General features: G+C 29.6%; 2 protein-coding genes across 5 annotated transcripts; one reads left to right on the top strand and one right to left on the bottom strand.

Annotated features, from left to right (window-relative positions):
- Positions 1–1,860: 1,860 nt before the first annotated feature.
- LOC145746194 (NAD(P) transhydrogenase, mitochondrial-like) lies at positions 1,861–13,855 on the top strand. Its single transcript, XM_082564407.1, has 20 exons — positions 1,861–2,015; positions 2,497–2,726; positions 2,924–3,085; positions 3,238–3,363; positions 3,859–3,996; positions 4,179–4,317; positions 4,963–5,096; positions 5,171–5,338; positions 6,061–6,226; positions 6,700–6,926; positions 6,998–7,192; positions 7,754–7,949; positions 8,823–9,056; positions 9,319–9,479; positions 10,865–11,044; positions 11,323–11,482; positions 11,959–12,040; positions 12,275–12,393; positions 12,773–12,888; positions 13,204–13,855. The coding sequence occupies exons 1-20, from the start codon at positions 1,886–1,888 to the stop codon at positions 13,345–13,347; spliced, it is 3,207 nt and encodes a 1,068-aa protein (XP_082420533.1). The 5' UTR covers positions 1,861–1,885; the 3' UTR covers positions 13,348–13,855.
- Positions 13,856–16,526: 2,671 nt separating this feature from the next.
- On the bottom strand, positions 16,527–21,733 carry LOC145745161 (uncharacterized). Of its 4 annotated transcripts, none has more exons than XM_082563161.1 (11): positions 21,503–21,733; positions 21,011–21,141; positions 20,027–20,106; positions 19,680–19,805; positions 19,033–19,172; positions 18,775–18,881; positions 18,602–18,676; positions 17,750–17,826; positions 17,483–17,579; positions 16,737–16,842; positions 16,527–16,678 (listed from the first exon to the last, which is right to left on the bottom strand). In XM_082563161.1, the coding sequence occupies exons 1-11, from the start codon at positions 21,674–21,676 to the stop codon at positions 16,547–16,549; spliced, it is 1,245 nt and encodes a 414-aa protein (XP_082419287.1). In that variant the 5' UTR covers positions 21,677–21,733; the 3' UTR covers positions 16,527–16,546. The 4 variants fall into 4 exon arrangements, 3 of the variants coding, with proteins under 3 accessions (XP_082419287.1, XP_082419289.1, XP_082419288.1); XR_014281249.1 differs by having other exon boundaries at positions 16,546–16,678; positions 16,737–16,838; XM_082563163.1 differs by lacking the exon at positions 21,503–21,733 and having other exon boundaries at positions 20,027–20,207.
- Between the last annotated feature and the right edge of the window lie 1,786 nt (positions 21,734–23,519).

Here is a 23,519-nt window from a genome sequence, read left to right as displayed (position 1 = left end):
GGGTCGTGGGTTCAATCCCCACTGATCTCATGCTGTAGCGCACTTGAGTAAGGCGCTATAAACGGTATGAACTCCTGCTGAGCTATCACTTAATCAGCAGCATAATTATCAGGCAATTATATTCTATAATATTCCAAACTGCCACAGGCAACTCGAGACTGGGTCGGAGTAACTGATGTTACTCTATGTTTAAGTCGCGCATTCGACTTTCCCACATCGAGGATAAAGATATATACAAAACAAAACATGCGAATGTCTAAAAATTTTTTAAAAAAGTACTTATTGGACATTTTGCATCAAAACCTTGGGACAATTTACCAATTCTTTTACTTTTGTCTTGCATTGCTTATAACTGGCAGCGTGGTGTAGTGGTAAGAACACTTGCTACACCACACATGAGGTCGTGGGTTCAATCCCCACTGTTCTCATGCTGTAGCGACCTTGAGTAAGGCGCTATAAACGGTGTGAACTCCTGCTGAGCCAGCACTTGATCAGCAGTATAAATATCGGGCAATTATAATCTCTATAATATCCCAAACTGCCACAGGCAACTCGAGACTGGGTCGAAGTAACTGATGTTACCCTATGTTTAAGTCGCGCATTCGACTTTCCCACATCGAGGATAAAGATATATAAAAAAAAAAAAAAAAAAAAAAACTTATTTTTTTAGATTTGTATTTTTCAAAGGATTAAAGACCTCGGAAAAACTGTTAATGTCATAATGTAGTTAAAAATGTAGAAGTGGGGGTAAAGATGAATGTCTTAAAGTCTTTAAAATGGCGTTAACGCGATTTTTGCGTTTTATTTTTTTAAGATTTCAAAGATTTTTTCTTCCATTTTTGTTTTCCTTTCATTAGCGTTCTTTTATTTTCCGTAGTTTCATTTTTCGGTTTTATTATTTCCCAATTTTTCCTTTTTCTTTTGGTTATTTTTCAAATCTTTATTTTCCGTTCTGTCATTAATTTTTTTATGTATATCTTTATCCCCGATGTGGGAAAGTCGATTGCGCGATCTAAACATAGAGTAACAACTTTTACCCCACTCCAGTATTGAGTTGCCTGTGGCAGTTTGAGATATTATAGAATGTAATTGCCCGATAATTTTGCTGCTGATTAAGTGCTGGCTCAGCAGGAGTTCATAGCCTTTATAGCGCCTTACTAAAGGGTGCTACAGCATGAAAGCAGTGGGGATTGCACCCACGACCTCATGTGTGGTGTAGCAAGTGTTCTTACCACTACTCCACGCTGCCGGTTAATTACCATTCCTTCAAAGAAAATTCATTATACATTATATTTTTAACTATAACAACATATCGAACAAGACTTTTGTTGGTGGCCAAAATGAACGTAGTGCTTTTTTTAAATCTAAAAATAAATGTTTAACTCCGTTTAGTTAAATAATTATTTAGCACACGCCTTCTTTTTACACGCCTTCTTTTAAGCAAGTCAACCGATACTAAAGCAAAACCACTGGAAAAAATCATTCAACCATTTAATATGCCGGCGTATACGTAGTTTAGTAATGTTTCAATTCTTGTAGAAGGGAGAGAAGAAAAAAGAACGTGGTTTAGCGACTTTTGCAAACCTTTTAGAAGCCAAATGTTTTTCGGGACTGAGGTCACCTTCGTCTGTTCGTGCTTTCTAATTTCTTGGTCGTTTTCCAAAATGACAGATAGTGCAGAATAGTGCAGAAAAAAAAGTGCAGAAAAAGTAGCTAATGAACAGTTAAATATTATGCCAGTTTAACAATATTTTTTGTCTGACTGTCAGGATTGTCTAGAGTCCCAGACTGTTTAGCTTGCATGCCGATATTTGACAAATTCTCTTTTTTTCAATGTTTATTTTATTAAATTTAGGTAAATAATCCAATTAGTACTGTATTGACTATGTCCACTGTACACAGATTATTACCCAGTTTAAAAGGGAGGGTTTCAGCAAACTCTTTTCAACGGTACCAGGCACTACAAACAACATGGGGCAGAAATTTTAGTGCATCAAGTCATTTGTTTCAAAAAGGTAACATAACATTGATTTCAACCTTCTTTAAAATTGTTTATGGTATTTTGTGTTTAGTTGATTTTTAATTTAATTTACCGACAGCGCGTTGAAGCGGTAAGAGCACTTGCTTTACCACCATGAGGTCATGGGTTCAATCCCCACTACTCTCATGCTGTAGTGCCTTTGAGTAAGGCGCTATAAAGAGTATAAACTCCTGCTGAGCCAGCACTTAATTAGCAGCATAATTACCGGGCAGTTATTATTTATTTATAATATCTCAAACTGCCACAGGCAACTCGAGACTGGGTCGGAGTAACTGATGTTACTCAATGTTTCGGTTGCGCATTCGACCTTCCAACATCAAGGATAAAAATATATACAAAAAAAAATAATAATAATAAGTAACCATAATTAACTTTAACAAAATAACAAACAAACTAATTTGGGCATTATAGTAAGGTAGAATTTTATAAAATATAATATAAGGCAAATTTTTTAGGAAACAAATATACTGACATAACTGTTGGTGTACCTAAGGAGGTCTTTAATAATGAACGACGAGTAGCTCTATCCCCAACCGGTGTTCAGCTTTTAAACAAGATTGGGTACAATGTTAATATAGAAGGGGGAGCTGGTAGTTCTGCTGAGTTTTCAGACACTATGTATTCAGATATGGGGGCCTCAATTACTGACAAAACAACAGCACTGGCTTCTGACATTGTTTTAAAAGTAAAAAAAAAACTATTTATCTGCTTTAGAGTTGAAAAAAATGTTGTAAGGTTGTGGGTTTATAATAATGTGCTTTTACATATTAAAAACGTAACATTATTTTTACAAATATTATTGCTTAATGCCAACTACAACATTTGCTTACTTTTTTTGAAATTTTTAAACAATTAACACAACTAATGAGCAATTTTTAACAGGTTAGAGCGCCAATATTAAAGGAAATTGATTTAATGAAACCAAACTCTACACTATTCAGTAACATACACCCAGCTCAAAATAGTGATTTGTTAACCGAACTTGCTAAAAAACAATTAACGGTTTTTGCAATGGACCAAGTGCCGAGAGTCACCATTGCACAGGTAAGTTTTAATAATTTTTTTTTGAAATGCGTCAGTCAAATGTTGAAAGCATTGCAGTGTTTAAAAAATTATTAGCGCGCTCTGCTTCTTTTGTTTTAAATACCTTTTAATTTTAGTACCGTGTTTCTTAAAAGTTTTGTGTTATTTGTTAGGCTTTTGATGTCTTAAGCTCGATGTCAAATATATCTGGTTACAAAGCAGTGATATTGGCTGCAAACAATTTTGGCAGGTTTTTCACTGGTCAAATTACTGCTGCTGGGAAAGTACCACCAGCTAAGGTATTTTATTACACTTGGTATTTGGATCAACATCCTCCTGTTAATCATATTACTGATATATTGTAATATTTTCCAATACTTTTTAAAAGTTTTTTAGAAACAAATTTTGTTTAACACTTAATTAGTTTTTTTTTTATATATCTTTATCCGTGATGTGGGAAAGTCGAATGCGCGACTTAAACATAGAGTAACATCGGTTACTTCGACCCGGTCTCGAGTTGCCTGTGGCAGTTTGGGATATTATATAGATTATAGTTGCTCGATAAATAAGGTGCTGATTAAGTGCTGGCTCAGCAGGAGTTTAAACCGTTAATAGTGCCTTACTTAAGGGCACTACAGCATGAGAGCAGTGGGAATTGAACCAACGACCTTATGTGTGGTGTAGCAAGTGTTCTTACCACTACACCACGCTGCTGGTTATACATAAGATAACAATTTTTTCTTTTGTAAAAAGATTGCCAAAAATAATATTTTTGTAATGAAGAATCATTTCAGATTTTAGTAATAGGAGGTGGGGTGGCAGGTCTTGCATCAGCAGGAACTGGAAAAGCAATGGGAGCAATTGTTCGAGGTTTTGATACAAGGGAAGCTGCTCTTGAACAATTTAAATCTCTCGGAGCCGAACCATTACGGGTTTGTGATCGTTGGTTTCGATTTATAATTATTGCTTTATGATATAAATTTAATGTTACAATTTTTTCTTTGTTTTAGGTAAAAATAGTTTTTTTTTTTATTCAATATTCACTTCAATAAACTGTTTAGAATAAGTTTTAAAAAGAGGTAATGTAATGCAAATTTAGAATTATTTTTATTAGGTTGATATAGAAGAGTCTGGGGAAGGGGGTGGTGGTTATGCAAAAGAAATGTCTCCGGAATTTATCAAAGCTGAGATGGAGCTGTTTGCCAAACAAGCTAAAGATGTTGATATTATTATTACAACTGCACTAATTCCAGGTAGGTTCAAATGCATTAACAATTTTTTTAAAGTTGCATACATAATGTAGAAATTTTTATTAATGAAATTATAGTGGGATGTAAATTTTTTTCATAAATTAATTAACTTTAAATCCTAAAAGTTAAATTTTGAAAATGTCATCAATTTTAAATGGGCTTTTATCATTTACAGAGTATAAGAATTAATAAATAAAAATGTTTTGTTACTTTTTAAAAGTTCGCATTTGTAAACAGTTTGTAAAAAATTCTTTGTAAAAAGTTTAATTTGTTATAAAAACTTAACATATCAAAAAAATTATCTTTATCATTACCTCCTGCTTCAAAAATCTTATACTATTAACAATTTTTCCATACTAAAAGCTGATTTTACAAAATTACTAATTTGTTCTTTGCATTTTTGTGTAAAGTACATCACAACAGAAGTACACTATCTAGCCCAACAAGTTAACTTTTATGGCTGTTTAAGCTTTATTTGTTACATTTTTTAAATCAATTTTGTAAAAATTATATTATATCACATCAGTCACATGATAATGGAATAAATGTAACTTATAACCAGTTCAGAACTGAAGGAGGTCGCTTAGATTGCGCCTAAAACTTAAGTATGTTACTACTCTTTTTACTATATAACTTTTTGTTTAAAAGGCAAACCAGCACCTCGCCTAATAACTAAAGAAATGGTTGAATCTATGAAAGAAGGCTCAGTTATTGTAGATCTGGCTGCTGAAACTGGTGGAAATTGTGAAGTTACAAGACCTGGAGAGCTCTATAAACATAAGGTTTGTAAAAAATCCAGGATTTGTATTTTTATTTGACTCTTTATCTAACCTAATAATGTATGATTTTTTTTAAGGGTGTTACTATAATCGGGTACACAGATATTCCAAGTCGACTACCTGCCCAATCTTCCAGTTTATTCTCCAACAACATGGTGAAACTTATTAAAGCCATAAGTCCCGACAAAGAAGTGTTCGATTTTGAATTTAAAGATGATTTTGTTTACGGAAATATTGACCATGTGGTAAGTGAAGTTTTTATTTCAATTTTGTTTTTTCATGGGTAAAGTTTTTTGTGAAGCTAAATATTTTGCGATTTTTTATTTTTACTTTAAATTAGGTGAGAGGTTCAAGTTCTATTTTAGTTAAATATGTAATAAAACAAACATATTATGTTTGTATATATTATAAAAACTTATAAGTGATAATATTTTAATTTTAAATGGAATAAAAGACTGTTACATTTTGTGACAGACAATGTTTAAATTAATGACCTTTTTTTAAATAAAAACAAAATCCAATGTACAAACCAATCTACCCAACTTTATTGTTATATTCGTTGTACTATTCTAAAAAACACAATTGTAACTGGAGTATTTGCTGACGAAGTAGAAAAAGAGTTATATCGAATTTCTATTCTTTGTTTTGAATAAATTGTTTTTATCGTATATAACCAAACCTTCATAAAAATTAACACAATTTTTTTATTTAAAAAAACTTCGTAACAATAATTTTTTAAATAACTTTTGCATGCCATCAATACATAATTTTATTACCAAAACAAATATATTAATTTAAAAAACAATTCTAATTTTAAATTTATTATCGATTTTATATGATAAGACAAGGAAAATAAAAAAAGAAGTATTTTCTCCAATATTAATAATAAATCATGTTATAATAATTTTAAGTCATTGATTTAAAAATATAATTTTTAATTTTCTAAAATTCTAATAATCTTATTCAGGTTAGGGGATCATGCGTTGTACATGAAGGGAATTTAGTATACCCTGCCCCAGCCCCCCAAAATATCCCGCAACCCGCACCCCAAAAACCTGTTGCAACTACAGTTGCTGAGGAAAAAGAGAGTCCCTTGTCAACTAAATTGAAGGAGGTTGCCCTTACAACTACTGGTAATTTTCTTTTTTTTAATAAAATTATTTATTGATGCTAGTAATTAACAAATTTTTTTATTTTTATATATATATATATATATTTTTGTATATATCTTTATCCTCGATGTGGGAAAGTCGAATGCGCAACTTAAACATAGAGTAACATCAGTTACTCTGACCCAGTCTCGAGTTGCCTGTGGCAGTTTGGGATATTATAGATTATAATTGCTCGATAATTATGCTGCTGATTAAGTGCTGGCTCAACAGGAGTTCGTACCATTTATAGCGCCTTACTCAAGAGCGCTACAGCATAAGGTCAGTGGGGATTGAACTCATGACCCAATGTGTGGTGTTTAGTTACCCCATATTTTCAAAAGTTTCATTTTTTGTACTCCATGTTTTTTTGCATTTTCAGAAAATTTTAAATTTGACTTCTTGACAATGTTTGTTATATAATTGTATTTTTTTTAAATGTTAATATTTTTTTACAGCTCTTGGTGGATTAGTAGGCACTGGAATGCTTTCTCCCACCCCCGGGGTAACCCAAATGATTACCACATGTGGAATAAGCATAATTGTTGGGTACCACACAGTTTGGGGTGTTGCCCCAGCTCTACATTCACCCTTAATGTCAGTTACCAATGCTATCTCAGGGTTAACGGCAGCTGGAGGTTTGTGCCTAATGGGGGGTGAAATATTACCCACAACTATACCCCAGGTGGGTGTCTTGTTTTTTTCTATACTCTTAAATTTTATTAAAAACTATATCACTTTTTCTCTTTTTTTTAGGGTTTAGCGGCGGCTTCCACTTTTATCTCGTCCATTAACATTATGGGAGGATTCCTTGTCACCCAACGAATGTTAGACATGTTTAAGAGACCCACAGACCCAGCAGAGCACAACTACTTGTATGCAATACCAGCTGCTGCATACTTGGGTGCATATTATTTTGGATCAATGAATGGAGCTACTAGCCTCCACCAGGTAATACAATGTAACTGGTTGGTTAAAAGGCATTTGGAATAATACCTATTATGTCTTTATAAATGTTAAATCCCAATTAGGAAATTATTGATTCTTATTTAGGTTTATTGCAAAGATTAAATGCCAAGTATAATGAAAAAACTAACTCAATTGGCGATAGGGAATGTATGTAGGGAAAGCACCGTCAGCGTGGTGTAGTGGTAAGAACTCTTGCTACACCACACATGAGGTCGTGGGTTTAATCCCCACTGATCTCATGCTGTAGCACCCTTGAGTAGTCGCTATAAACGGTATGAACTCCTGCTGACCCAGCACTTAATCAGCAGCATAATTATCGAACAATTATAATCCATATAATATCCCAAACTGCTAAAAGCAACTCGAGACTGGGTCGGAGTAACTGATGTTATTCTATGTTTAAGTCACGCATTCGACTTTCCCACATCGAGGATTAAAATATACACAAAAAAAATGTAGACATAAATTGAAATAAGTAGGAGTTAAACCAAAACTAAAGTTTATTTCTATTCAATATCTGACCTATTATTTAAAAAAAAACAGATGATGTATTTTGCTTCTGGTTTATGTTGTGTTGGTGCATTAGGAGGTTTATCGAAACAATCTACAGCACGTACAGGTAATGCACTTGGAATTATTGGAGTTTCAGGCGGTATTGCAGCCACTCTAGGCGCGATTAACCCGTCAGCTGAACTTCTAACTCAAATGGTGTCTGCTATGGCTCTTGGTGGTGGCGTAGGTAAGTTTTAATATAGTTTTATTAAATTTTATTTGTGTTATTCGATCAGCTTTTTTAAATTTATAGAAAATTTACTAAACTTTTGGATTTTTTGCACATTTTTTGCATTTTGTGGGTTTTTTTTCACCACAACTTGACAACATGAAAATGTATATTGTTTTATTTTTAATATAAACCCATAACTAAAGACATGAGGTTTTATTTTTGGAGTTTTGCGGTTTTAATGTCATTTTATAAGGTTTTAATTGTTTTAACTTTTATGATAAAATAGGCCGTGTCAAACTAAAAATATAAAATTTTAAGAGGGATGTCAAATTTTAAATTCTGAGTTCCTAACAGTAAAAAATGTTTTTAATTTTAAACATTTTTATATTCTGTGTTATAAAAAATGAAATAAAATTCATTTTATAAAATACAGTTGTTTGCTTTTGTTTTGTTAAAGCTGTTTATTAGCTTTAGGTTTAGGTAATCATTTATAGTTGTGTGTATTGCCTCTTTATTGGGGACGTCATAATTGCTCGCTTTTTTCCTTACTAAGATTGCATGTCAATTTGATAACAGTTGTCACTAGCTTTAGTCCTTTTGTTACATTGCGTCTACTAAATCTTGACATTATTAACTTACGTATATTATGTTTTGTATTTATAGCTGTATTTTTTAGTTAATTAAAACTGTAGTTTTAGTCAATAAATTTAGATCACATTAAAACAATTTAATTGTGTTTTTATCTTATAATTTTCAGTGTGCCTATTTGCAAAGTTTGTTGCTTGCATAGATGTAAATTAAATTAATTGTACTAGATTTTCTAATATTACAAAATTTTGTTTTAATTGCTATTTTAAAAGAAAATTGTACTACCTATGTTTTGTTTAGGAATTGGCATTGCTCGTACCATAGAAATCACTTCTCTACCCCAACTAGTGGCTGCTTTTCACAGTTTGGTTGGCTTGGCTGCTATGATGACATGTGTAGCTGAATTTATGATCGAACACCCTCACTTAGCTGAAAACGAAATGGGGAACATGATCAAATTTGTTGCGTATTTGGGCACTTATATCGGAGGAGTGACTTTTACTGGTTCACTTGTTGCTTATGGCAAGCTTCAAGGTAAAATTTTATTCAGTATATTAACAGCAAAAAGCATAATTATTTAAAGGTTAGATTATTGTAATTATATATAAAATATTTCAATACCTTTTTTTTTAAATTATTTAAAAAAAAAAATTTTTATTAATTGCCAAAAGTGGAATTTTAAGCTTTCAAAGTAAAATTTAAGGAATTTTAAATATCAAATAAGTTTATCTTCCTTATTTTTAGCAACAGTCTATATTCATTTTTTCATTATTTTTTATAAAATTTCATTACAAAGGTTTGTTAAACTCTGCCCCGCTGATGTTACCTAGTCGACATGCCATTAATGTTGGTTTAATGGCTGGCAGTTTTCTACCAATGGTACCTTATATGATGGATGCTTCATATGCAACTGGACTTACCTGTCTAGCTACAACCGCCTCCCTTTCAACTATCATGGTATGGCACCTGTAATATTTGATAGATTATATTTTGTAAAGAAATACTTTTAATAGTTAAATCATTTAAGTCACTATAATAAACATTTTTATTTAATGATGGTCAAAATCAAAGATTTTAAAACATATTGGTAACATCAATATTATTACTGTTATGATTTAAAATTTTTTTGTACAAAACTTTTGTTCTGTTTAAGTAAATATTTCAACATGACAGCTAACTTATATTTGTTCTCTTGCCAAAACCCAAATAATTGAAGGACAGGACATTTTTTTTCAAAGGACAGGACAATTTTTTTTGGAGGACATGACATTTTTTTTGGAGGACAGGACATTTTTTTTCACAGGACACAAATGTCCTGTCCTTTGACAAAAAATTGTCTCATCTTCTGAAAAAAATTGTCTTGGCTCTTGAAAAAATAGTCCTGTCCTCTGAAAAAATTGTCCTGTTCTCTGAAAAAAATTGTCCTGTCTTCTGAAAAAAATTGTCCTGTTTTCTGAAAAAAATTGTCCTGTCTTCTGAAAAAAATTGTCCTGTTTTCCGAAAAAAAATGTCCTGTCCTCTGAAAAAAATGTCCTGTCCTCTGAAAAAAACGTCCTGTCCTCTGAAAAAAATGTCCTGTCCTCTGAAAAAATTGTCCTGTCTTCTGAAAAAAATTGTCCTGTTTTCTGAAAAAAATTGTCCTGTCTTCTGAAAAAAATTGTCTTGTTTTCTGAAAAAAATTGTCCTGTTTTCTGGAAAAAAATGTCCTGTCCTCTGAAAAAAATGTATTGTCCTCTGAAAAAATATTCTGTCCTGCAAGACAAAATTTTGTTATAAGGCCACCCCAAATATTTTGAATTTGAATTATGTTGTAGGCATTATTTTTCCAAAGGTTCAGAGTTTAATGTATTTTTTTAAGTTGATAAAACCATCAACTAGTGTGGGTTTAACCTAACACATTTATTAAGATTTAGTTATTCACTAACATCTGGTAACTGTCAAATACCATCTTGCTAGCAGTCTGCGTAAAAGTTAAAATTATTGGTGAAGGAAAAATGTGTTTAAAAGTTAATTTTTGTTTGGTAATCATACCTAAACTCTTGTTTTTTTATTAAAAATTAAAGTGCGATATTTTTTTTTCAAAACTTGTTAATTGTATTTAAATTTATTATTTATTTAATATACATATAATTTATGTGTATTTATAAATAGAATTAAACGATTTCAAACTATTTTTTATTTTTTTTAATATAATGTTTATTTAAAGTAATGAAATTGTACATTACTTAAACAAAATTATTACAAAAAAAAAAATATTCATGTTCGTACATTTAATTATTATATATTATGCATTAGGGTTGCATTTTTGCTTAAATCAACATTGAATTAAATATTTTATGCAGGGTTTTACATTAACGGCAGCCATAGGAGGAGCTGACATGCCAGTGGTGATCACAGTTCTTAACAGTTATTCTGGCTGGGCTTTATGTGCGGAGGGGTTCTTACTTAACAACAATTTGTTAACCATTGTTGGAGCCCTTATAGGGTCTTCTGGTGCTATTCTGTCGTACATTATGTGTGTGGTATGTTTATTTGTGAAATTTAAGTATGACACTTTAAAGTTTTAGTAACTAAAATTAGGTTTTATTAATTAATGTGTAAGGTTAGAATTATATATTTTTTTAAGTTAAAATTTGAATTTTAAATTTAAAAATTTTTTTTTCAATTTGTAAACATTTTTAAATTTATAATAAGTTATAATATAGAAAATAAAATGTTTTTTAAAATATCTTTATCATGGCAGAATGATATTTTTGACTAAAATTAAAGCAAAATTGAACAAAAAAAATTTACCTTAAAGGCAATGAATCGTTCGTTGATGAATGTAATTTTGGGTGGGTTTGGGACAAGTTCCACAGGTGGTGGAAAACCAATGGAAATAACTGGAACTCACACTGAGGTGAATGTTGATGATACTGTAGAAATGATACGAGAAGCTCAAAACATTATTATTGTTCCAGGTAAAAAAAATTTATAATAAATAGTAGTAAGTTTTTTTTTTTATATATATCTTTATCCTCGATGAAAGTCGAATGCGCGACTTAAACATATAGTAGCATCAATTACTCCGACCCAGTCTCGAGTTGCCTGTGGCAGTTTGGGTTATTATATAGTTTATAATTGCCCGAAAATTATACTGCTGATTAATTGCTGGCTCAGCAGGAGTTCATACCATTTATAGCTCCTTACTCAAAGGACAGCATGAGAGCAGTGGGGATTTAACCCACGACCTCATGTGTGGTGTAGCAAGTGTTCTTACCACTACATCACGCTGCACAATTTTTTGTTCATGTCACAAGAATATATATATATTTTTAAATACATTTATTTTTATATTTAAAAACCATTAGTAAAAGTTCATAGATTTTAAGTTGTACTTAAGTTTAAGTTTTAAGTCGTACATATAGTTAAAAATATAAAATTTTTTAAAAAATAGGTTACGGTCTATGTGTTGCAAAAGCACAATACCCTATTGCAGACATGGTTAACAAACTAACAGAAGCTGGGAAAAATGTTAGGTAAGAATTATAGTGTATAGGCCTACTTATAGTGTATAGGCCTACTACTGATTTAATCATAAATTGAACTGCTATTACCTTTTTAAAAACTGTACTTAATATTTAGTTTAGCTAAAATCAAATCACTGTTAGAGATTTGATTATTGTAAAACCTAAAACGATTTTTAATTTTTTTATAAATTATTTTTATAGTTTTAACCTGAACGTAACTTTATTCGTTTTTTTTATAAACAGATTTGGTATTCATCCTGTAGCAGGTAGAATGCCTGGTCAATTAAATGTGTTGTTGGCTGAAGCTGGAGTTCCTTATGATGTAGTTTTGGAAATGGACGAGATTAATGAGGATTTTCCAGGTTTAAATATTCAATTAACTACCCCTTTTTTCTTTTTGTTAAATTAGAAGATACTTTTGATTATAATTTTATTTTTAAATTATGCAATCATTTAGTTTTTTTTTAACTATCTTTGTACATTTTGTTGTATATAAATAAGTGATACTTGAAAATTAATCTTTGGAAGCCTGAATTTTTTATGTAAACTAATTTTGACATATAAACATAACTTATAAATATAATGTAGATGACTATTTTTGTCATAAATTACAGCAAAACTTATGCAAAATTGTTGAATTAGTTACCATAAATACAGTGTTCATTATTTGTTATAACTAAATTCTTACAAACCAATATGTTTGCAATGAAAGGGTATTTCATTTGATTTTTTGTTCTGTAGAAACTGACTTGGTGCTTGTAGTTGGAGCCAATGATACAGTTAACTCAGCCGCTCAGGAAGATCCCAACTCAATTATTGCTGGCATGCCGGTGCTTGAAGTATGGAAATCAAAACAAGTAAGTACTTTTTTGTGTTTTTTTTATCTTGTTTTTTTGTGTAATTTTAATGTACATGCATATTTTCTTTTAAATGTTTTATTTTTTTCTTTTTTTTCTTTATTTATTTTTTTATTTTTTATTTATTTTTTTTTTTATTTTTTTTTTTTTCTTTTAAATGTTTCTTTTAAAATTCTTTTAAATGTTATTTACTTTTGTGTAACATAGATTATAAAATAATTTTCCAACTAATCTTTAAGTGATTATAAAAGATATTTGCAATTATTTATTAAAGAATGTTTTGTAGTTTTGATCAAATCTTATTTATTTTTAAAGGTTGTTGTGATGAAACGCTCTCTTGGGGTTGGTTATGCAGCTGTCGATAACCCAGTTTTTTACAAATCAAACACTTCCATGTTGCTTGGAGATGCTAAAAAGACTTGTGATGCTTTACAGAATGGATTGGTTCAATCTTCATAAGTTTTAAGTGATAAAATATTTTAGATTAATGTTTTGTGTCTTGTGCATATTGAGTGCCATTTAGGTTTTATTTTAATTTGATGTGTGCGATTGTTATTTATAGTTAATTAATCATGGGTGGTGGTTTTATTGCCTTTTAAAGTTTTTTTATTAGTTTAGGTAGTACGTAAAGTTAATACCAAAGTCTTAAATTAGAAATAACCTTTAAAAGATTTTTTTTTTGTTGGCAACAAAATTTGTACTGTAAAATGTCAATCACAGTTTTAATCCTTTTTCATATAGACTACATACAGGGTTGGGTTAATGCAACATAAACTTTTCTGTAGACTTGTTTAAAATTAGGAAATTTCAAAGAATTATTATGTGCCTTTTCTGACTTTATATATATTTAATTTTAACCAACTTAGGTTCTTATGTTTTTTAAACAGCAATGAAATAAAGCGTTTTATAAAAATGTAATGAGTTCATGTTTTCAACCAAAAATGTACTTTATAGTGTTTAAATAAATTTAAACAACAAACTTAGTTGGATTTGTTTGATATACAAAATATGGTATAAAATAATTTGATCAATTTTTAAATAAATCTTTATAGATAAATAATGATATGCATAAACAATAATTAACTGAGAATATTAGATAAATTGAAAATTAAGTTTTAAATTATTACCCTAAATAAAGGGGTTCGTTTAATTATTTGTTTTATTGTAATTTAACAACAAAATAAATTTTAATGTTTTATTATATTAATCTATAAATTTTAATAAGCAATTTGGAATTTTATTTATTATAAAAAAAAGTTTAAATTTTAACACATTTTTTTTCTTACTGGTATGACATATCGATTAGACCAAATTTTAAATGATTTAAAAAAGTTTGATTTTTAATAATAAAATACCATTTAAATTTGATAAACAATTAAAAATTATTTTTCAAATTACTGATAATATACATTAGATCAATTTTTGTAAGAATAATATCGCTATTATTTGCAGCAATTTGTTGCGTTGATGTTAAACTAATATTGGCAATTTTAAAGGTGTTGTTGGTGGTAGTCGAATTTTGTCTCCCTAAATTGACTACTGAATGTTTTCCAGTTGTTGTACGTTACGATTTAAACCCTAATTGTTTTGACCTTTATTGGCGTTTCCTATTACTTCTTTAATCTGATTTTACTACTTAATTAGCATGCGCTGTACAAATACATTGAATAGTTCACTTATTGCCTTCTGCATTGCCTCTAGTTGATTTCCGATATATGTTCATTTTCCGAATAGGTGCTGGTGGCTCTTATGGGTCTGGTTTTGCTAATATATCCGTTATTTTTCCCTTTCAACTTTATTGCTCAATCCAGCTCATTTTCAGCTGCTTTCGGTTGTTTAGTTTCAAAGACGAATTAATATTCCAGTTTCCCTTTAAAGTATTATCAAACACATTAACTTAATCGATTACCCGAATAGAATGTGGGGAGAGTTTGCGCCAAAACACGCAGAAAGTTCGCTTCACCTGGTTTATTGGTGTTAAGGAATTTGGTAACTTGGGTTTTATGACCTTCGATGTTGTATAAAGTTTTTAAAAAAGAGTTAAAATGAATTTTATGTCCTTGTCCCTGTTTACCTTATATAACAAAGCTTTGTTAAATTGTTTTTACTTAAAAAAAACGAAACCAACTAAATCGTGTTTTCTAGACAGTTTTACCTTTATCCAGATAAGAACTCAAGAATATAGTCTTTTTGCAAAATTTCTGTCGATAATTCTTTAAGTAACTCGCTTCCACTATACGAATTTAAAATCCTACAAATAATAACAGCAACCGTGTTTGGCTTAAATAACCCATCGGGATAGTTTCTTATTTTGACGCTTTCTTTAAAACAGCTGTTGCGCCCAGACAGAAATAGCCTTCAGAAGTTTACGTATACTTTTTTTTTAATTAAAACCGTAAAAAATAAATTCAACGTTAGAAACACAATTTTAAAACAATACCCAGTCAAAAAAATATAACTCGGCCGACGATGAGCAAGCCCGATCATGCTAGGGCCATGCACGATTAGCCAGCTTGGTCCATGGTTCTGCCTCGCATGGAAATGTTACATAAACAACGACCCGTATAGCAGGTATTGCGATGGTCGGGAATTGGGAAAAGCCAAATGTCACACTAAAATGCCAAGTCAAAATATTTGTAATTGGTATGTGTGGAGCCGTTTTACTACGCAAAAAACAGTGCGAGAGGCAGGCCAAACTGTCTATGTTTTAAAACTGAAACAAGATACTCTGGATAAAAAATAATAGATTATATTATTGAAAAAAAGGGCGAATTTTCGCAAACAAAACTAGATGGAATTGTTATTATGAAATAGAACAGAGTCGACATTGCAAATTAAGATCATCGGCCATAGACCTACCAAAGACTAAATAAGGTATCGGAAATAAAAAAAAAGATACTTTTGTATAACTGAGACTAATTGACGGTCACAGTTGGGTACCCGTTCCATTTGTTAAATGGGGCTGTTAATGAAAACAGGTAAGTTAAAAGTTTCAAATGATTAGAACGAGCTCGCACATATGATCTCAAAATCAGGAAGTGACATAAAATGTTACCGCATAAAAAAAAATTTGTTTGTGGTGCCTAATTCAAATTTATTCTACAAAATTACTACGCACCACAAATAGTAATTTATTAATTTATAAAATCTAAGAGCAAATGTGCAATCACCTGCAGGGCGCTCCGCCACAATTCGTACTAACGTCTCACGACTTTAGCTTGAAGGCGACGTGACATATATCATTTGATAATGTGAAGCGGTAAAAAGCGGTAATGCTTTCCAAAAACCATAACCTAATTACATGTTGAGAAATAGCTGCTCTGATATAAATTTACTGGCTAAAAAATTTCCTGTCCCTTGAAAAAATACTCGATCCTCTAATAAAAAATATCCTATCCTCTGAAAAAATGTGAATATTTTGTGACGTCACGTTGTACCGAAAAGTAATTTTAACAATAAATTGTTACGTTTAGGCATTGCATTGATTTTAGATTTTTTCTACCAAATAAAAAAAAATGCGCGAACTTGTGTAGTTAGAAACACAAAAAGAAACACAGTTAACTAACTTTTTATAACATTTTATTTATTATTTTATTGTTTACTTGTAAATAACATGAAAATAACAACAAATTCTATTTTTTAGTTTAATTTTTTGATTTCAAAGCGAGCCGGTCTTGTTAGAACTACTTTGCACAGAAACAGAATCCCCAGTAAAAGCTCTAAATCGATATTCCATTTGTGCATCTTTTGCAATTTTGTTGTTTAGTAGTTGCCTTTGAATTTCTTTACTCTAAAGAGAAAAACATTTTTAATAATCAAAATATAATAAAGTCACAAATTTAAAATACCGTTTGTGGCTTCTTAATTTCGCAATCACTGCTCTTCTGTTTTTTTAATCTTTCATGCATGTGTGAAGAATGAATCTTTATTCTTTGTTGTATATCGACATTCTTTCTTTAAATAATTTATTAATAAATTGAAACGTTTTGATAACATTTTAAAACAATAACAATTTAAACATTTTATTATTATTGGTTAAAAAAAAAATAATGCAACTACTATTTTGATTAATAAAAATCTTTTAAAATAGTTTTGTTACTTAAATAAAAATATTCAAAACACCTTAGGTCTATACTGCAATAAAGTAATCTTAAAATAGCATAAAACCTATCTTACAAATTCACACTGTTTGGCCTCAATAGTTTTTCTTTAAAAGGTTTGATACTTTCATCTAAATCTGTTCCCTCTGTCTTATTAAAAATTTCTTGTCTAAAATTGTGGATTTCAGGACATTTAAGGTCCATGCTCTTAGACAACTCTATGGTTTTATTTCTTGTAGTTCTGTACAATTCAAAGTTTTTTCCCAAATATTTTGAATTAAATAATCTTAAACCAGCTATAAAATTGCTACTAATATGCCTTTTTAGTTTAAAAATTGTATAAATCTGTCATGAATTAATAATTTATACAGTATTGTATCCGAGACCATAAACTGTATTTAAAAAAAAAACTAAAAATCAATTTTTGCCATCACAACAGATAAATATTGCACAAAAAAGTTCATATTTAGAACCTTAGGTTATTTGTGTGTTACCTTTGTATGTTCGAATTTACAAATTCAACTTTTTCTTCGTGGACTTCTTCATTATGGAGTTGAATCAGGGTGTAATCACTCGCAAAAGAAGAACAATCTGAAGTAAACATAAATACATTTTGTTTTTATTGAATAAAAACTTAAATGGAAAAAGTAAGTTATAACTACAAAATTGGTTATTGTTGGGATTTAATGTTTTAAATTATAAGCAAAAGTGCAGTTTTTAATTTAAATATAAAAATTCAATGACTTTATTTTTAAAAAGACCTTTCATGGTTTTGATTGAAGAAAGTGGCGTTCTTTTTTCCCTTAAAGATTTTTTGTCATCCAGTCCAGATAATTTCCTTTTCAAAATATTTTTTGTTGTTAAAATGTTACCAAAGTTGACTACATATTTCCACCAAAAATAAATTGTTTGTAAATATTCGAAAATGTAATGTAGATTAAAATGAAAGTTTAAGTAAAAAAGAATATTTATGTATTCGTTAAGTATTTGAGAAATGAATCAAGGGTAAGAAAAGTAAGAATACACACCAGAAAAAGGAAAAATTACCTATAAAGTTTAAACAACATGAACTGGAAGATAATATTAAAAGCAATTTCTAAAAAAATAAAATTACACCACTCTGCCTCTGTCTAATAAAAAAGGGTATGCAAAGATTTACATTTTTTTATTAAAACAAAAATATAATTTAAATGGCACAACACAGCAAACATATGTGATCAAAAGAATAACACAAACTATATGATCAAAAGAATAACACAAACTAAAAGGATGATACAGATTCACAAAAATTATTTTTGACACAGTGACAAAATGTAACTTTGTTACATTTGCATAATCCACAAAAACTCTTATTTATAACTGCATATTATAACAACAGAATATGGATGGGTAAAATTAAAAAAGGTAAATTTTCGGATAAAAATTTCAGGTGGGAAGAAAGGAAGGAGTAGTTCAAAATAAATAAACTAAAGTGTTTTTATTAGCTATGGTAGCTTAGTAAATATAAACCTTTTTAAAAAACTATACGTACCAAATCTATTGAAAAAAATCATCTATAGATCTAATTATTTATTGTAAGTGTGCATTATGTTGTATTACTTGTACCAACTAACTTGAGATGTTGCTTATTGTTTTTTTCAGTTGATTTTGGCAATCGCAGTCTTTGCAACTTGTTTTGGTTGTCTTCACTTTGAATTAAAATTAATAGGATTTCAAGATTATTAAAATAAAATTGTAGAATTTTAATACATAAATAATTTTTCTAATATTTAGTCTTAAAATTTACCTGTTCCTTGTTATGTCTGTCTTTACTGACGGTTGAAATTTAGTTTTGTATGTTTTGAGGGTTAAAGGTTTGTGTAAAGATGCTAATAATGGTGTTGCTCCAACTTTCTTTTAAATATTATACAAAAATGTTTACGCTTTAGTAAAAATTTTAAAATAGGTAATTACTTTAAGAAACAAAAGAAAAAATTAAATAATACGATAGTTTACACCAAACTAAATTTGTATAAAAAAAAAGTAAACAAAGTTTTACACGAACCATTATGTCATAGTCATCAAGCTTTGGTGAAGAAATATTTTTTCTGCAACTAAGATTTATTTCTTCAAAAAGCAAGTTATCTTTTAGCAATACTTCTGGCTCAGGAGTTTTGACATTTAATTTTTGAATTGATGATGTAACTTAAAAAAAAATATATAATATATATTATAATATATGAAAAAAAATATATAATATGTTTTACGCTCTGTTTTTTTTTGTTTATTGTATATATCTTTATCCTCGATGTAAGAAAGTCGAATGCGCGACTTAAACATAGAGTAACATCAGTTACTCCAACCCAGTCACAAGTTGCCTGTGGCAGTTTGGGATATTATAGATTATAATTGCCCAATAATTATGCTGCTGATTAAGTACTGGCTTAGCAGGAGTTCATACCGTTTATAGCGCCTTACTCAAGGGCGCTACAGCATGAGATCAGTGGGGATTGAACCCACGACCTCATGTGTGGTGTAGCAAGTGTTCTTACCACTACACCATGCTGCCGGTTATTTAGATTAAATTGTACAGTATAGCAGTTGAATTGGCAACCTAATGTGATATGTGAATTGAATATTTATAGGTTTATTAAGTTAATTACTACATCTTAAATTTAAACCAATTTAGGGACAATCACAAAAAAATTTTACCCTCATTATATTTTTCTTTTTGGCTTTTTTGTAGTTCTTGGTATAAATATGAAAGGATGACATAAACACCTTGATGAACAATGTGTAAAGGTGGAACTTGTAATGGGTTGTTCCTCAAATTTAAACCTAATAAAGTACTGGTGTAGACTTTTTTGCAATTATTGGTTGTTAAAGCTTGATTTTTTATAGTGGGTTATTGTAAAAATTAAATAATTAAAGATTGCGCTACAGTTTTATTATCTAATGATTTGTTTTTGATACAGATAGTTCCAAAATTTAAATAAATTAAAAAAGGTTATATCGATGTAAATATATCTAACTTAAACAGGCCTACTTCAACAACATACCTTTTAAAGATTTAGTAAGGCCCATTTGTAAAGGCAAATGTGTGAGTTTGTTTCCTTCTAACAGGAGATGTTTTATAGACCTTTATTTATTAAAAAAGTTTTGAAGAACTGCAGAAATGTTTTTTTAGTTTACCGTGGTCTATGAGTTAATATTAAATCTGGACCAAAAATGCACTAATCCCTAAAAAGACAAGTTAACTTTTGCCGGCATTAAGTATTTAATTTTTAAAATTAGTAGGCTATTCACACCTAATTAACTTTCTTTAATATAATTTCAATAATATAAATTTGGTAACAATATTTTTTCAAATAAGCCATAATGAGAATGCTTTTGTTCTAATAACCCAGTTCAATAAGTTTAAAAAGAGTGATATTATGCGATTTAATCAACGTTTACAGCAGCTTCAGAAAATTTCATGAACAAATTTTCATCTAGCTAAAATATTACTAAGATACCCCGACCTTTTGTTTAAAAAATATTTTCTTATTTTAACCTATATGAATAACTTCTTTTACATAACATTTAATTTACCCAATTTAACAACATTACCTATAGTCTCTCAATGTTTAACTAAATACCATTTACCGGCTCACCTATGATTAAGGTAAAAAAAGGGTTTGAGTTTAGTACTATGATTATATTTTTTCTTTGGCTGTGTGGCGTGATGGTTGAAACACTTGACTTTACAAAGCCCTGAATTCAATCTCCTTTGGTTTATGTCATATTGCCTTTAAGTAAAGCACTATATTTAGTATGACTCCTTGCTAAGCTCGAAACCCATCAGAAGGTTGCTCAAAAACATCCGAAACTGTCAATAGAAACTCGAGACCAGATGAGGGTAACATATGTTACTTTATGTTAAAGCTACTAAGTCGACCTTTCCAAAAGAAAAAAAATAAATAAAAAGTTGTAGCTCATTTATATAATATAAAAAAGGTTGCAGAAAGGTATTACAACTAAGCTATTTTCATAAAAATGTTAACCTGTGTCTTCCAATAGATGATGGTATGCATTTTAGTTGATTGTTGCGCAAATCCAGCCATTTTAAAGCAGGTAACCGATCAAAAAAATTGTCTGGTAAAGTTTTTATGTGGTTACCTTCCAAGTACAAATCCTAAAGATATAGTTTCGGACCATTTTTAGTCATACTGTTATTATTTAATGTAAGAACTCATTACTTTACCAATATACATAACAAAAATGTGTGTCATTAGGTAATGGAGATTCTAACATACAATCTCAGTGTTAATCCACTAATTTACAATGATATCTTTAAAAAAATTAGGCTTTCGATACTTTTTACAACCAAAAAATAGTGAATTGAGCTGGTTGATAAGTGATTTCATCGAGTCAATCAGGCAATATTAAAAATGAAAAAGTAAGCAACTAACTTAGTGTGCTACTTAAACAATAATTGCAGCCAAATTAATTTTAAAAGGGTTAAGATAAGATAGAAGTAGACATATTGTACTTACTTGTATTTGAACGAGCTTCAAGAGATCGGGCGGTACAAAATGTAAATATCGTCCGCTTAAATCGAGATAACAGCAATCGATTGGGTGATTTTGAATTAATTTATGACTTTCTTCATATTGTGTGTTCGGTTGTTTAATGTCTTCCTTAAAAGTACGCATTTCCTTATTATTCATATATTATACAATAAATAATGAAGAAAAAATAAAACAAAGCAATTTGTTCTGCGTTGGTCATTGCCTATGGAAACCAGCCTATTGTGGTTACATTGTTTGTTTTGTTTAGGTAATTTGAAGTTTTGACTTTCATCTTTTATTCGTCACAAATTATTGTACAATATTTTTAAACGAATTATTTTACAATATTTAAAAAAATATGGTTAGAAATTATTTCATTTTTTAAAATTCACACCATTAAATTTTAAGCTTTCTCTCCTTAAATGCTTTGATGTAAATAATTCAGGTCTTTAACAAATTGTTGAGCCATTGTTTAAGTTATAAATTGGTTGAAGAACTAATTATAGAGAAATTCATCAAACATGAACTTGAAACTTTTACATTATTATGATCATGATTTAATGATAGAACATTATAAAAGTCGCTAACAACTACAGAAGCTTAGTCTCTACCAATTTTTATTAAAAATAATATTTTACATAAATTGTGTAAGGAAACTATTTCACCTCTTTAAAATTTTTAAGTTTTGACTGCCTTTAAAATTGTAATAACAACATTAACCTTATTCAAATATAATGATCGCATTACATATATAATAAAAAGCATTAATAAATAAAATAAGTAATAATTCAGTCCAAAATTACAAAGTCAAATCAAGTACTCAACTAAAATAAAAAGAGAAGGTAAACAACTTAATTACAGAACACAAGTAAAAAGCAAGGCTACAAGACTTACATCACGTCGCACGCACACAAAATTAAGATAAGGGAACAAGGGAGCAAACTGTTCCATAAAATTACTTTTAAAATATTTAACGAACAAAAGTAAAACAGATGTTAATAAATGCAACACAATATATTTATATAAATAAATGTTTTATATTGGTAGCATATAGCATTAATCTAACTAAAACGTCAAGAAATGATTTGATATAAATCGCAAATAAAGGATCTCACAAATGGCATTTTGTAAAAAAAGTTTGCAATAATTATTAGCAACAATAAATATATAGTAAGTATTGAAAAAAAACAATATATAAACTTAATATATAGATGCTATTTGCAATCACATAAAAATATATTTGTTTTTAGTAACCACAGAATATTAAAATTAGAGAATTAATAATAATAAGTTTTAAAATAAGTCAGCACTCTTGGTTTAAAGGGCAGATTCCACGATAAGAGGTTGCTCTCATCCAAGAAAAGAAAAAAGAAAGTTAAAGGTATAAACTAAAAATTAAAAAAAAGGTCAATCAAAGAAGAGAAAGGAGCGTATATTTCAATAAATGCAAAGAAGGTGTATAAGTCAATTAAAAATAAAATGAAGATCAGAAAATGCGAAAAAAAGTAAAATAAAAGGGTATAGGTCAATGTAAGTATAAACAAAAATCAGCCGAGAGAATAAATAATAAATAAATTAATAGTCATGATAAAATAAATAAAATTTTTTAAATCAAAAAAAATTAAATTCATAAGGAACAGTAAACCAATGTGCACCAGCTTCTTCATAATGTTACGTATATTTCGTCTAGTTACTGCCGTACCTATACGACAACTCATAAACTAGTACAGAGTTCAGTATATAACGTTTATTTACAAAATATAGACTAGCACCGCAACGACCAAACACAACCGTTCAGCAGATCCTTCAAAACGTAACCCTCTTCAATGTAACACAACATATTTCACGTAGTAATTCGCGCTAAAACTTAACACGCCTTATCAGAAGGTGTCAAGATAGATAAATATTTTACTAGACAAGTACAACAAAGATTGGGGCAACTGGGATGTTTACGCCGTTTGTTACATTCCTCCCTTCCCAGTGATAAAAATGCTCCGCAATT

Source organism: Corella eumyota, chromosome 3 (assembly GCF_963082875.1).
Source record: "Corella eumyota chromosome 3, kaCorEumy4.1, whole genome shotgun sequence".
Lineage (NCBI taxonomy): Eukaryota > Metazoa > Chordata > Ascidiacea > Phlebobranchia > Corellidae > Corella > Corella eumyota.
The sequence above is the reverse complement of the archived record's forward strand: the minus strand, read 5'-3'. Positions and strand labels throughout refer to the sequence as shown.

Coding starts and splice junctions, on each gene's coding strand:
- LOC145746194 (XM_082564407.1), top strand. CDS start 1,886: ATGTCCACTGTACACAGATTATTACCCAGTTTAAAAGGGAGGGTTTCA. Junction 2,016..2,496: donor AAGTCATTTGTTTCAAAAAG/GTAACATAACAT, acceptor CAAATTTTTTAG/GAAACAAATATACTGACATA. Junction 3,086..3,237: donor CGAGAGTCACCATTGCACAG/GTAAGTTTTAAT, acceptor GTTATTTGTTAG/GCTTTTGATGTCTTAAGCTC.
- LOC145745161 (XM_082563161.1), bottom strand. CDS start 21,676: ATGAATAATAAGGAAATGCGTACTTTTAAGGAAGACATTAAACAACCG. Junction 21,142..21,502: donor TGAAGCTCGTTCAAATACAA/GTAAGTACAATA, acceptor CTATATCTTTAG/GATTTGTACTTGGAAGGTAA. Junction 17,580..17,749: donor TTCAATCAAAACCATGAAAG/GTCTTTTTAAAA, acceptor TGTTTACTTCAG/ATTGTTCTTCTTTTGCGAGT.